We start from the raw sequence: 16,553 nt of genomic DNA on the forward strand, positions 1-16,553 counted from the left end.
GATAATCTGAATCAGTATTTTGCATCTACATGAGGAGTTATTGAGGGAGGAAAATGCCAGAAGTTTATAAAACTATAACAGAGTGCTTAATAATTTTGTAATAACTGAGAGAAAAGTGGAGGAGAAATTGTTGAAGTTAAACATAAGAAAGGCACCTGGGGTGGATGGGATCTATCCAGTTATATTTAAAGAAGAAGGCAAAAGAATTAAGCACCTCCGTAGCCAGGTGGGCAGAAGCAACAGTGCATAGCACACGCTTCTTGATCAGACCGGGGTTCGAGCCCGTGACCACCAAATACGGAGGATGCGGAAAGGTCAGGAAATGACCACCGCATATCCCCGGAGCAATATGGCCTTAGTTGCTAATGCTCAAAATAACAATAACAACCATCATAACATCAGCAAAGGAATTAAGCAAACTCTTAGCCATAATTATGAGAGCATGCTTGGACTCAGGGGAAGTGCCATGGACTGGAGATGTACATATGCGTCCCCAATTCACAAAGGGGGATTGAAGGGTGACATGAGTAATTTAAGACCAGTTAGTTTTACTTCTGTTCCGGGGAAAATAATGGAGTCACTGGTTAAAGATGCAGTAATAATTCAGACAGCATGGATTTGTTATGGGAAAGTCTTGTCTGAAAATTTGATTGGATACTATGATGTGGTTACAAAGGAACTGGATGCAAAAAATAATTTTGATATCATAAACAGTAGATTCCGGTTAATTGGGCCACCAGTTAATAAGGGCAGCCGTTTATTTGGGGCAAATCTTAAAAAACAGAACCCAATCGAGAAAATAGCCAGGGTTTACTTCGCTTAATTGGGACAACATGCCGTTTAATTGGGGCAGGAGACCGCAGCACTGGAGATTATCCTACAATTGTCTCCTACCGAACCACGTGATACGGTCGGATTTCTGGAAGTCACAACCATAAAACAATAAAAACAATTAGCAGTCACCTGTTTATTGGGCTTTTCTGTTAGTGAAATCTTCATAAACAGATAGTAAACTCGATCTTCTTGAATTTGCGATAATACCGACAGCTGGAATTCTGTGGGTTATTATGGTGAAATGTGTTTACACTTCCATGGAATCTTCAATCATATAAAAAAATTAATTTTCAGAATCTTCTCTTCATTCCTATTTTTCAAGCTTCGTAACTTGTTACTCCATCCTCACCTGCACATATCGTATTACTTGCAATTTGTGTATCCCATGTTTTTTGTTATTGGTTGCTTATCTTTTTACTGTTTTAAATTTTAAGCCCCACCCACAAATGTCAGTGAACAGAAATGTCAACTAGTTCGTATGTACATATTACAATACGTATTAATTATTCCGATTATCACGTATATTCTTCCGATTTTCACATATCATTTAATTTTTTTAATTGGTTAGTTAATAAAGGGTAAATATGTGCTTAATACATCTTTACTTTTATAGCCTGTAGATAATATTTCTCCTATTTTCGCTAATTAGAATCGCTGTTTAATAGAATTAAAATTCAATTCACAAAAGTGATCACAACGACCAGTGCTTACTACACATCGTATAGCGAACGGTACTTTACTATGATGACTCCATCATAACGTGATTTGATTGTACAGTGAACCAATTGTAAAGCGGGGCTCCATTGCATTTTTAACTATTTTACGTGAAACTTCGGATAATTGGAGCAGCCGCTTAATCGGGCCAAAATGCACTAGTCCCAAATAACCAGAATCGACTGTACTTGATTTCAGGAAAGCTTTTAATACTGTTGCAAATGGAAGACAACTGTACAAATTGGAGCAGTATGGTATTAAGGGCAAGTTGCTACAATGGATAAAAGGATGGTTGGGTGGGAGAAGACAGAGAGTGGTAATAAATGGACACTACTCTTTGTGGACTTATGTTATTAGTGGAGTCCAGGTTTTGGTGTTGGGTCCACTGTTGTTTTGTATATTTATCAACGATATTGATGAAGGTATATCAGGCTTAATGTCAAAATTTGCAGATGATACAAAAGTTGGCAGGGCTAGTAATGGCAGTGTGTTACTGCAACAGGATCTAGAAAATTTGGGCAGATGGCCTGAGAAGTGGCAACTGAAATTTAACATTGACAAATGTAAAGTACTGCATATGGCTAGAAGTAACTCCAAAGAAACATACTAACTGTGGTACTACTCTTAGGGCGTGTAGAAAATTAAAAATATCTGGGAGTAATTGTGCAGTCAGATATGAAGTTTTCTGAGCAATGCAGACAGGCTTCCAGAGGAGGTCATGGGGTATTGTAAATGATATACAGGAATTTTGCTAGTAGGGAGAAGGAGGTGATTATCCCTATGTACATGACAATGATCAGACAAAGCCTTGAGTTCTGCGTACTGGTCTGGAGGCCTGTACATAATTTAAAAAAACATGAACATAATTTTAAAAAAATTCAAATAACAATAAATAGGCAACTAGAGAAAATGAACATGTGAAGTCTTCCTCCCCCCTTTGGCTGCTGCTGTATAAGCTTGCTTTCTTGCATCATTTGTCACTATTAATACTAATACAAAAACAAACTAGATATATTTCTTTTTAATTCCAAAATAACAAAATTTTAATAATATGCCAACACTCAACAATCGATGGATGAATCAAAGCATCCTCAAAGAGAGAAACTAAATGCAGAAATGAGTACAATTTTCAAATTATTGTAGCCAGCATTTGTATTTGTTATCTTAATCACTATCCATATTAAAAAGGGTTGTGCCTATCACTATTTCAATATCAAAATTTAAATGCCTTACTATATAAAATCACAGAAAAATATGTAAACTTTCTTTAAAATTTAAGAAAAATTAACTTAAAAACAAGTAATGGATTTATTTAAAATTTAGCACCTGTGGCTGCTGTTTTGGAGTGGCCTTATGTAAAGGTGTGAGAGGTGTTCCACGTGTCTGTGATCTTGTGCGCCTACGATCACTTTCTGGGTTGTCGTCCTTATGACCTAACTCCTTCAACAGTGCTTCCCCTGAAGAAGAGAAAAACATCAATATTAATATATATTCCTTTCTAAAATGTAAGTATTATATGTTTCTGCTTGATTACTAATCCTTTTACAAGTGATTATCCAAACACACATGCACGCTCTCTCTCTCTCTCTCTCTCTCTCTCTCTCTCTCTCTCTCTCTCTCTCTCTCTCTCATTACCATCAGTAACGAGTGGCTTGGCAATAGTGCCCTACCAAAAGTTTCAACTTTATGTTCTCATTGAACTGTTTTGCTAGAAACTGGATTGCTGAGACTCACATTAAGTTCTGCAGTTATTTTTGAATCAGATGCTTAATGTTTTGGGGCTACAATCCTTTTCAGTGTCTGGCAGTCGCTTTCAGTCAGCTTTGATTTTCTGCCGCTGTATGTCCTATCAGATTTTGATTTTCTATACTTGGTGAATTCAGAAATCCCTTTTGATATAGATGTTCTGAATACATTAAACAAATCAACGGTTTTAGTTACCAATGGCCCTGACAAATTTGACCTCTTTAGAATCCAGACAGGTCAGCATTTTTTTTTTTTTTTCCCATGTACCTTTTTATATCTCTACATAAATATCACCTTTTATCATCTTTCCTTCTCAATACTGTACTAAATTCAAGAAAAAAAAAAAAAAAAAAAAAATCGCTGCATGTTTATAAATATGCCATACAAGTCATTACAAAAACTACCACTTTCATATCAAGCATTTCTATTATTTTGTCAACCCCCTGTAATTTTAGGCATAGCCTCTTTCTGTGCATTGAGCAAACTAGATTTGCTAATTCATATTATGGAGTATCAACCATTACATGCATCAATCTCATATTATGGATGCACTTTACTATGGGTTGTCTTGGTGCTGCACCACTTTAAATAAAAAGCAATGCTCTGAAAGAAATATATTAATTTGTATTTAAAGTATATGCCACTGCCCCGACCCAGGTTTTAATCCTGTTTTGGATCTCATTGGTGCATAGGTAGGCACCACAAAGATTTCAACAACAAAGTTACAAGGTGAGTAGTATGACGAAGTCACAGTTGGATGCATTTAAAAATTTTGACATTATATATCCAGGCTTTAGTAAAGCTTTTGATACTGTCCCTCATGCAAGGCTACTATATAAACTAAAAGAAGTTGGAGTTACTGGTAAGATCCTGAGCTGGATTGCAGGCAGGCTAAAAGGAGACAGGGTTTTCAGTAATGGTCAGTCTTCAAGGTGGGCATGTAGCAAGTGGGGTACCTCTCATGGCTCAGTATTAGGTCCCCTCCTATTTCTAGTTTTCATAAAAGATATTGATGATGGCATCCAAGAGAAGCTATCAAAGTTTAATGATGATTTGAATGTGAAAAGGGTGTTTAAAAATCTTAGCCGAGCCATTTTTCTTCAAAAAGATAAGCACCCAGCATATACAGTCCAAAAAATAACAACTGAAGTTTAATGCTTCTAAAAGTAAGGTAATGCATTTGCTTATATGTGACCAGGATCTCTTTAAAAAGAGATCCTGGCATCAGGCATATGCTAGAGAGAGAAAGAAAGCTAAAAGTGACTCAAGGTAAAAAAGATTTAGGCGTTGCAATTCAGTCTGACATGAAATTTTCCATGTAGTACAAACTGTCTGCTAGGAAGGCATATGGCATCATCCATGGCATCCTGTCCATAATTTAGAGAACCTTTGCTAGTAGTGTGAAAGATGTTTATTACTCTATACAAAACAATGTTTAGTCCACACTTCAAAAAACAAAAAAAAAACTAGAGAGGGTTCAAAGAAGTGCAACCAGATTGATCACGAGGGCAAATTGATGCACATGCAAAGAACAGGTTAAAAAGGATGGACTGCAAAGTGTGATAACTAGACACCTAAGAGAAGATCAGATTAAGATGTATAAAGCACTGATGGGGTTGAGTAAAATGAATGAGAAAGGTCTGTTTTCCTTGTATGTGAGACAAGAACCAGGGGTAGGCACAAATATAAAATCTCAGCAACAACATCTCGTGAAATTCACTTATAACAGCAAGGCATCAAGCACTGGAATAAACTGCCTTTGAATGTTGCAGAGGCAGAAAGTCTGGTAGAAATATTATGCTTCATTTTATTTTATTTTTTTTTATTTTTTTTTCTGGCTGATGCAGAAAAAGTCTGCTTCCTTGAATTATTTGGCCTTACTCCAATACCTGTGAACAATATTTGTCCACAGATGTGTCTCCCCTATGAAGAGTACCTTAGAAGATGTACTGTTGCAATGCCAAGTATGCAGACACCTTAGGGAATGAAATTATCAAAATGTTTAGGGCCCTTAAAGGAATAAATGAATGAGAGAGGTATGTTCACATTGGCAGGTGAAACTAGAACAGGGGACACACAATATAATAAAATTTTGGGAAGCAAGAGAAGTTAAATCTCATCTAAAAAGTAATTCTGCCTATCCAATTTTGCCCTGAACTTTGTTAGGCTCTCTACCTCAACTACCTTGGGAGGCAGCTCCTCAAACACAATGCCCAAAGTTTACCTTCAGGCAACACGTCGTTAATATAATATAATGTCACAGTTCTCTTTCCCAAAATTGAAACCATTGCCCTTACCTTTCACAACTGACCTCATTTGTCATCATATTATATCTTTATCACTCCAGGATCACCTATGATAATCTCTAAATTGCAGGTGACAATCAGATACAGAATATTCTTGCACATAGTACTTTCTCTAATGTGCTGTTGATATAAACAACTATTATCTAGTTCAGGGGTGGGCAACAGCCGGCCCGCGGGCCACATCCGGAGCGCGACGATGTTGAATCCGGCCCCCTCGGTAAATGCATAAATATAGAAAATCCATACCTGATTACACTCGCCGTAAACGTTCGGCTTAATTCGGTTCAATCAGGAATCGCAGCCAGTACAACAGTAACCAAGTGATTCTACGCAGCGTCAAAGAGTTATTTCCTAATTATTATTGTAGCACTGATCGAACGAAGTTCCTTTGGGTTTGACTTCTTATTGAAAAAATAATAATATTGGTGCGAGATATTTTATGTTTTATGCCTTTTATAATTATTACAATTTTTAATTTAATATAATTTATAGCCCATAAAATGAGCCAATTAAAAAAAAAAGAAAAATTGATGGCGAATGCCACATTTTCAATGATAATTGGACATTCAGATATTTTTTTAAAAAATACATTAATAATTTGGTAATTCAAGTAATATAACATTTTTTAGGTTCTGATTTTTTTTATTAAATCGTTCAATCTATTCCGGCCCGCATCATGATGCGAAAATTTCATTCGGCCAGCTGACGAAAAAAGTTGCCCACCCCTGATCTAGTTGATTTAAAACTTTTGTCCCACCTAGTGAATTTCTCTTCTAATTGCTCCAATCATTAAGGTACAGACTGAAATCTCTATAATGAGGCACTTATACTTGCTTGTTCATTTCATCTATATATAGTGCCCTGGCAGCTCGTGGTATAAAGTAATATTCTGCTGGTGATATGCATATCCCAGAGTATGCATAACACCTTCCACATGCCAGGATGCCCCCTGAAAGGACCACACCTACGTGAGGTCCTTTCGGGGTCCACTGGCATATGAAATCAGCTTCGCTGAAAAATTACCTACATGGTCTGTTCAAAAAGTATCCAGATTATGTTCACTGTTCAAGGTTGAGATAACAGAGTACAACTGCAAAGCATATCCTGTCTAGATACACCTCATCCTTACCTCCATGCAATAAGCTGTTCACTAACTCACAGTAGCCTCTACCATGCACCAACAAGATGTAAACACGATGTTCATTATCAAATAAGTGTTTTATCTCATCGTATTTCAATATATCAGCACATAATGAACAATGTGTGTGCATTAAATTTTGCTTTAAAGTATGAAAACCACTGAGATGCTAATGTGGCTTTACACGAAGATCCTAAGCATGGGAAATGCACAGAAAAGTGAAGGCCACGTCGATAGCATTTTTTGACTATGCATGTCATCCACCATGAATATGTTCCAGAGAGGCAAACAATTAATAAAGAGCTTTACATTGAAGTTCTGAGATGCAATTGTAATGTAGTTTGAAGCTAGCAAAGTCAACCCCAAGATTAGTTGCTTTATGATAATAATGTGGCATACTGTATTTGTCACTACTTGTGCAGAGTTTTTTTGGCTAACTCAGGTCCTCATATTACCAGATATGGCTCCATATGACTTTCTTACTTCTTTTCTTTTTTTTTTTTTTTTTTCTTTTTTTTATTTCCTAGACTGAATAAAAAAAAAACAACTCTGAAAGCCCATCCATCTGGCAATGTAAAACAATAAAGTGTAATACAAATGTTCTGCATATAGAGAAATGCATCTTTATGTGTAGAATGGATGAAACTATTAATGAACATTCCACACTTGATGCTGACTGAATACAACCTTGCAATCTGGCCATGAGCTCACTACTATAGAGGCTTTTTACAGCCCTTAAGTCTATACCAGGGGTGGGCAACAGTCGGCCCGCGGGACCGCGACAATGTTGAATCCGGCCCCCTCGGTAAATGCATAAATATAGAAAATCCATACCTGACTACACTCGCCGTAAACGTTCGGCTTAATTCGGTTCAATCGGGAATCGCGGCCAGTACAACAGTAACCAAGTGATTCTACGCAGCGTCAAAGAGTTATTTCCTAATTATTATTGTAGCATCGATCGAACGAAGTTCCTTTGGGTTTGACTTCTTATTGAAAAAAATAATATTGGTGCAAGATAGTTTATGTTTTATGCCTTTTCTAATTATTACAATTTTTAATTTAATATAATTTATAGCCCATAAAATGAGCCAATTAAAAAAAAAAAGAAAAATTGATGCCGAATGCCGCATTTTCAATGATAATTGGACATTCAGATATTTAATTGCAAATATAGATGATAAAGCTGTTTGTTTGGTTTGTAACGAAACTATTTCCGTTTTTAAAGAATATAATCTAAAAAGGCATTTTTCAAAAAAACATTTCGTAAAATATAAGCTATTTTCACCGGAACAAATGAAAATTGAAGCAGAAAATTTAAAATGTGGTTTGCGTAAGAAACAAAATACTTTGAAAATTTTGTCAAAATAGATAGCTCTGATAAATTTAAATATTGTATTTACTTTTTTTAAAAATACATTAATAATTTGGTAATTCAAGTAATATAACATTTTTAGGTTCTGATTTTTTTTATTAAATCGTTCAATCTATTCCGGCCCGCATCATGATGCGAAAATTTCATTCGGCCCGCATCATGATACGAAAATTTCATTCGGCCCGCTGACGAAAAAAGTTGCCCACCCCTAGTCTATACCATACTTCCACTCTATTTTACCTTTTATTCCAATTACCTCAAAACACACAGAATCGATTCTGAGCCTGTATGGTGTGAGGTACAGTAAAAGCTTTAATAACCAGAATATTTATATCCTATAACAGTCAAACCAAAGAACTTACAAAAATGCAAAATTAAAATAATTACTTTTTAAAATAAAATAAGATTAAATTTTCCTTGTTTCGATTGTCTAACACATAGTTTTTGTTGATTATGACACTGTTTGTATTGGTAAATACCTGAAAGTTTAGTTTTATTGTTATTATCAATTAGTTTTTCCTAAGTTGAGGGGATATCAAATAACCAGAATATCCTAATCCCTGTGTATTCCAGGATGAAAGTTTTTACTGTAGTAAGTATGAAGTAATATACTCTGACATATTAAACTTATAGTAAACATGATTTTTAAAAGTATTAAACTGGTAGTTTTTTTTTTACTGCTATACAAAATGAATGTGTGCCACTCAAACTTTGTTCTATACAGCAAAACTGTTTGTTTTGGGACTACAACAAATTTCCAGTGGTTACATAATTCATAACTGTTTAAAATTTTATCTAATGACACACACACACAACTCACTGTACAACTGATTTTTTTTTTTTTAATTAAAAAAAAATTTCCTTTAGTAATTTTTTATTATTATTATTTTAATTTTAATGTTGACTAAATTTTATAGTAGCACCCAGAACAAATTTGGTGAGCCCTCCTTTAATGCCAATCTTAACTGAGAAAATAAGAAAATAATTTATCATAAAAATACCAGCACAATCACAATTATTAATATTAAAATAGTATACATGCTTACTATAGCAGGAAGTAAAATCTGCCTGAAAACGTCTTCAACTTTTCTAGACACTGACATGCACCAATGTACAAAAAGTTTCTTGACACCTTGTAAAAGCACTTTAATTTTTGTTTTAAATTAATCTACTTCATGAAAAACTGTTATCCAACTTTTATGACAGATAATCATTGTTTATATATTGATTTAAATATTTTACCTTCCTTGGCTGTTTTTGCCATTGTACTGAGCCGCTTCATAGCTGCTTTACTTTCCCGTATTGCTCGAGAAGATGACCGCAATTCATCCAGCTTCTCTTTCCCAATGAAGTCTTTCCCAATCTAAATAAAATGCTTGGATTTATAATTAATTGATTCTTGTAATTTTTTAAGAATCATTTCTATTAACGGAAAAATACTATTTTCTTGAATACTTGGATCCTTGAATAAGCTACACATACCATTTTTAAGACAAGACAAAGAAATAATGGTAAAACAAAATACTTCTTTTAGGTTATGGCCATATGGAAAAATAAAAATGCAGAAGTTAAAAACAGCTGTTTTCATTTGCTCAAGTTTCATATTAAATTCACAAATAAGCTGCATACCCAAACTTTTGGTTTATTTATTTTTTTTTAGGAAAAAAACTGTGTGGGGTATTCGAGAATATACAGCAACTATTAAAATGAAATTAATTATTAGCACACACAAATAAAAAGAAATAACTTAGCAAAATATAAACTGCATCATAATTTTGAATACATCTAGGATAGAAAATTATAATAATATATGATTATTCATCATTTGTATCCCCATAATGCTTATTAATCAATGTAATTTTTCTATATTAGTATTAGTAATAGTAGTAGCAAATGATGCAAGAAAGCAAGCTTATATAGAATCATCAAAAATAAAAACCCAATCACATTTCACTTATCTATTCTTTCCAATAGTTTGTCTAGTTCTTCATTGAATTTATTCAAACTATCCATCTAGACAACAACAGATGGAAGCTTGTTCTGACAATCAACCACCTGGTGGCTGAAGGCAAACTTCCACATATCTAGTCTGCAACCATCCTTCCTCAATCTGAATTTACATATTCTCATGTGCATAGTCTGAGCGAGAATAAAAATCCCATCACTGAACTTGCTCAAGCCATTCAATGCCTTAACACCTCAATCAGATCACTTTGCAGTGCCTAGTCCACACTGCAATTTACAGAACCGAAGTCTTTCTTGGTAAGAACTCCTTTGTTTCCCTCACCAGTCTCATTGTCCTTCTCTGTACACATTCCAACAGTTCTACACCCTCCCTAAAATGAGGCCTCCAGACCTGTATGCAGTACTCAAGATGTGGTCTTACCAATGCCATATATAATGGGATAATCACTTCCTTATCCCTGTGAACAAAATTCCTTTACAGGTAGTTCTCAACTTTACGAGTTAATTCGTTCCTAGCACGCACTCGTAATGCGAAAACTCGTAAAGCGGGAATGTATTTCCCACAGACATAAGGTTAAAAATAGGGGTTACATTCTCAACAATGAAATTTTTTTTTTTTTTTTTTTTTTATGAAAACCCCAAACACGAAAGGTATCAAAATCTATAGTACTTACTACCGTGCATGGGTTGAAGGAGAAGTATGGGGGGAGGGGGGTGCTGGAAACTTTGCTCTAGAGACTAAACATGGGTTTCACCACTTCAAGCAAAATGGTGGTATTTCACCGGTTGATGAAAGTCATCTACCACCTAGGCAATTTAGTTAGATAATTAGTTTATGTTTAAACAATGATTGATTTATCGAAAGAAATGAAAACATAGCCTGTAAAATCAAGCAAATTATAATAATAGAGAAATTAATTACGATTTACAAATGTTAAAGAATGTTTATTCTTCATCATCATCGACTAAATGCACACTCGTTGATCATTCATTATTGACTCAGCACTCGTTGGTTTGTTGCACAAGGAGTCGTCTTCTTCGGAAATGTTTCGAGAGGCGTTTGTTTCCAAGATAATCTTCTCTTTTAATTATAAATTTCATGATTGCATGCATAAGCATTTCTTAACAGCACACACAAATTGCAACTAACACGATTTGCGTGGTGTAACAAGTTTACGAAGCTTAAAAAAAAGGAATGAAGAGAAGATTCTGAAAATTTATTTATGTTTTTTATACGATTGAAGATTTCAATAAAGGGGAAATACATTTCACCATAATAACGTAAAAAAAAAAAAAAAAACACAATTTCAGCTATCAGTATTTTTGCAAATGAAAAAGAAGATCAAGTTTACTACCTGTTTATAATTGCTTGCAGTAACAGAAAAGCCCAATAAACTGGAAAGTGCAAATTGTTTTTATTTTTTTATGGTCGTGACCTCCAGAAATGTTCTTTAGAAAAATATCATAAAGGCGTTTAAAATTGATTCTTATAATGAAACATATGATAACAATGAAAGTGTAGTGCATTTTAATGATTTGAATCGGTAACTAATACAATTTACAAACCATGCTCACGACCTTTTATATGGCCTTAAGGTTACGCCCATGACCTTAAAAATGACATATTAGAGAGATAAATAGCTTAGTTATACAGCAAAAATTTCAACTTCCGAGATCTTGAAACGAATTACCAAAAAACAATGTGTTATTGGGTTCACATTATGATATTTTAAATATGATGGTGTCTCTGGAACCGATTAATATCGTAAAGCGGGGTACACTGTATTGTATAACTACGCACGTGGTTTGGAATGCGGTATTTATGAATGTTTAACATTCATTTTTTGCAATTAATGTTCATATTTAAGATTTTGTTGATACTTTGGAAAAAAACTCGTAGACCTGGGAACTCGTAAAGCGAGAACTGCCTGTATATCGTTGACAAGACCCCATGAGCTGCTCTGGCAGTCTGTCTGCACTGCCCTGAAAACTTCATATCTGACTGAAGAATTACCTCAGGGTCCTTTTCATTTCTCACTAGCCTGAGTGTAGTACTACACAGTTGGTACATTACTCTGGGATTACTATGCTTATGTAGTACCTTGCATTTGTAAATGTTAAGCTTCAACTGCAATTACTCAGCCCACCTGCCTAATTTTCTAGATCTTGTTGCAGCAACATACATTCATTACTAACATTAACCATTCTGCCAAAGTGGGTATCATCTGCAAATTTAGACAAGCCTGATATAACTTCATCAATATCATTAATAAATACAGAAAACAACAATGGACCCAGCACTGAATCCTGTGGAACTCCAGTAATAACATTAGTCTACGAAGAGCAGTGTCCATTGATAACCACTCTCTGTAATTCTCCCATTCAACCATCCCTTTATACTATACTAATCCAATCTAGTTTAACTTGCCAATTAGATATGAAATTGAAGGCCATACTATTGACTAATGTTACGTCTATATTAGACTCACCATTAATAGTCCAAAACATCGGTTCATTACCAGGCTTATTAATGATCTCAAGGTTAGATGAGGATATCAGCTCTTCAATAACCTGCCGCTGGCATCCATAAATCTAGAATGTCATAAAAGATTTTTAACATTTCAATTCAGACAGATAATCACTTTTCTGCCTTTCAATCTGAATAACACCTGTTCCAAATAGCTAAGAGAGCAATGAAGATCTGCATCAGGCTGACAGTACATAGATATAATGAAAAATTGTCCCCAATTAGCTTCAATGCCAACACAGACTGCATGCGATGTACATAATGAATCAATTCTGGTTACAACCAGATCAGAGCTGAAAATTAGTATAGTAGCCTTTAGTTTGTCACAGTTCTTTGAGACAATTCTAATAGAGTTGGGATATCCAGTTAGCTGATCCCTATAAACATAGGGTTCTTGAACACAAACAATGTCAACCCCTTTCACGTTCACAAACTAATCTTAGTTCATATGCTACAGATCTTGCATGCTGCACATTAATTTGGAGAACCTTGAGGTCACCATACATACTATTTTTATGGGTAAGAGTGCCATTGCTCATTACCGTAAAGCACAGAATATGTTCTTTGCTTAGTAACTTTCAGCGCAAATATGTATTCAGGACACTTCTTAGCTCTAACCGGATGAGCAGCAGACCTATTTTTTGCACTACAATTGGAACGACACTGAGGTTTGTTTTTATCTTTACAGAATTTAAAATTATGACCAGTCATACCATATCACAATGACTGCAGACCCAGCCTATCACTTCTACATGTCGTAGAAGTGTGCCCGTACCTATGACAATTATAACAAATAGTAAACAAATGAAATTCCTTAAACCTGTAGGACATCAATCCAATAAAGATTCATGTTTGTTCATCAAGAAACTTTTTTACTCACTCTACAGGATATTTCCAAGATCCAGTTAATTCCATTTTTGTTTTTGTTTTCATTAGAAAAACATATTTTCACCTCATCACTGTCATCATCTCTGCATAGATCCAAACACATTAGGTTTCTTTCATATAATTCATAAATAGATCTTTATTTATGTCCTTCATTACATCATATAATATTATTTTGAAACCAGGTTTCGTAGGTTTAGTGATATTCAATCTCAATTTATTTATGAGGTCTTTGCCCTAATATCCTCAAGCTCCTTGTTAGACTCAGTCTCAATCGCAATACCCTTATCAGGTAGTCTTTACATTCTCCTAATTTGGACCCTTTTAAGCGAATTTTCCATGATTTTAGACTGCCTTTTCTACATCCACACTAGCATGGCACCTCCGTAGCCAGGTGGGAAGGAGCAGCAGTGCGTAGCACACGCTTCTTGATTAGACCGGGATTCGAGCCCGTCACCACCAAATACGGAGGATGCGGAAAGGTCAGGGAATGACCACCGCATATCCCGGAGCAATATGGCCTTGGTTGCTAATGCTCCTAAAATCCAAATAACAAACAAACAACATCCACACTAGACTTAAGTTTAGAGTCATGCTCAAGTCTCACCAGAAGTACATTATTAGAACTAACATTATTTCTAAGTTCATTATTCTGCTTTTGCATAGCTGTCATAATTAGTTGTGTTATCCTTCCAATTACTGCTATGTATTCAGTTAGTGATCCCTCTAAACATCTATTCGTCTCTTTCAAGCATTCATTATCTATTCCCAATTCCAAGGCCAAACTACAGCCAATATTTGAGAGATAGCATCATTATTGATTCCATGGTCTTTAGCAAACAAAAATTCCTCTAACTTTCTTCTCATACACGTAATTACAACATTGATTGGTTCTTTATGGAAATTGTTAAGCATTTGTTTCTGCTTATTTTGGTTATTCGGTACATCTCTATCAAACAACTATGAATCTATTAAATCTGGTTCATAATCCAGTTCATTTTCTACTAAATCTGGCGACTGATTTTCAAAAGCGCATGAGGCATACTGACATTTGTCATTGCCAATGTTGACAGAATTATTAAAATTGTCAATATCCTCAAATGGATTCATATATTTATTGTCAATGTTTAAGCCATTTCGATAATCCTGTTGATTTGTCTCATTTCTTCATCATTACCCTTAAATACCTCTACTTCATTTAATACATTAGTCAGATTTTTCTTATGTTTATTGCTCCTCCTCCTCCTCTCCTCAAAACAGGAGATTTACTCTTAATTGAAGTAGGAGTGTCCACAGAGCTCTCTCCTTCATCAAAATAAACATGTCTACCACTTCTTGTCATAGTATAATTCTCGGGGGTTCTGCTTCTTGAGGAAGCAGAGCATCCAAGTCACATTCCAAAACCCTGCCAGAAACAGCCATATCCCAATCAATATTGCCTTCATCACTGCACTGTTCAACAGAGGGAGGATCATGTTGCTCAATACTGTCAAATTTGGCCCCTTCAGTCTTTAGCTTATTACTTTGCTTTAAGATTTTCTTAAATATCTTATGGGAACCCTTATTATCAGAATTTGAAAACCGTCACTGTCTTCCAGTGATTCATTAAAAAATCTTCACTGCATTTACCTCAACATCACTTACACAAGGCTCAATCTTGGGAAGGCTATGTGGATGAAGCTGGAAAGTATGAAATTAACGATACTGAAATTTCAAAAGATTATTTATATGAAAAACTTTCAAGCCTAAAGGCAAGTAAAGCTCCTGGAGTTGATGGCATATATCCAGTAATTTTTAAGGAAGTGGCTATAGAATTAATTGAAAACCATTAAGGTTAATCATGAGGGTATTACTGGATTCAGGAGAGATTCCTTTGGATTGGAGAAGTGCCAATGTATCACCAATACATAAAGGTGGCTATAAGAGCAAAGCGGGTAACTACAGACCGGTGAGCCTGACTTCACTGATTGGAAAAATCTCCGAGACAACGATTAAGAGTGCAATCCACGGACATTTAGACAGAAATGGAATTGCATTCTGAAGAACACACAACATGATTCTGTTAAGGAAAAATCATGTTTAAGTAATCTGGTTAGCTATTTTGGCAAAGCTACTCATAAGCTGAATGTATAAAATAATTTTTACATGGTTTATTTGGATTTTAGGAAGGAATTTGACTCAGTTCCTCTTAAGAGGTTACTGTATAAGCTTAAACAGGTGGCAATCACAGGAAAGATCAACTGTAAGATGGATCGCAGGACGACTACAGGGCAGGAAGCAAAGAGTTGTGATTTGTGGATATTCTTCTGGTGCAACATCAGAAGTGGGATTCCTTAGGGCTTGGTTTGGACCACTATTGTTTCTGATTTTCATAAACAATATTGATGAGGGGATGGAGAGGTGTGATGTCAAAATTTGCACATGATGTAAAGATTGGGAGAGTGATTAATGATCAGTGTCAAACAAAACTACTTCAGAATGACTTAAAAAGGCTTCAAACATGGCCAAAAAAGGTTGGTTATGTTTTAATTCAGCAAAATGCAAGGTTTTACACTTGGGGAATAGCAATCCAAAAATAATTCATACACTTAGTAGGACTCAATTAAAAACAGTAGAGGAGGAAAGGGATCTTGGAGCCATGATAAGAGTGGATATGAAATTCTCTGAGCAGTATAGGCAGGCAGTGAGGAAAGCCCATGGTGTCCTATCAATGATTTATCAATCAATAACCTCTAGAGATAGGAAGTTATAATCCCACTATATAAGGCAATTGTAAGATCTCACTTCGAATACTGTTCCCAGATATGGAGACCTCAAAAGTCCCCCTGTGGGGACTAATGACATTAAGCATACACGATCTGACGATTTGTTAAACAAATATAGGACCATGCTGAAGAAATGTTGGAAGTTAGGCCACAATGTCTATGCATCTGCAATTCTGCCCAGGCATGATAGGAGGGGCTGAAAGCCTTGTGGATTCACTCAAGACTTGAAGGACTCTACAAGGCTTTTGGAGGAAAATTTCTATCAGCTTGGCCTGCACTTGTAGGTAGAAGGAATCTG

At 35.3% G+C, this 16,553-nt stretch overlaps 1 protein-coding gene across 2 annotated transcripts in view; it reads right to left on the reverse strand.

Moving 5' to 3' along the window:
* Positions 1–16,553, reverse strand: part of LOC150076038 (uncharacterized) — a 221,989-nt gene that overhangs the window by 18,639 nt on the left and 186,797 nt on the right. For both annotated transcript variants that reach the window (XM_090387070.1, XM_090387071.1), the window contains exons 3-4: positions 9,356–9,476; positions 2,875–3,005 (exon numbers count right to left, since the gene is read on the reverse strand). In XM_090387070.1, coding sequence (XP_090243196.1) covers positions 2,875–3,005; positions 9,356–9,476 — 252 coding nt within the window. The remainder of the gene's footprint in view (positions 1–2,874; positions 3,006–9,355; positions 9,477–16,553) is intronic.

The sequence above is a fragment of the Mastigoproctus giganteus genome, chromosome 13 (genome assembly GCF_048544385.1).
Source record: "Mastigoproctus giganteus isolate SK-2022 chromosome 13, ASM4854438v1, whole genome shotgun sequence".
Classification (NCBI taxonomy): domain Eukaryota; kingdom Metazoa; phylum Arthropoda; class Arachnida; order Uropygi; family Thelyphonidae; genus Mastigoproctus; species Mastigoproctus giganteus.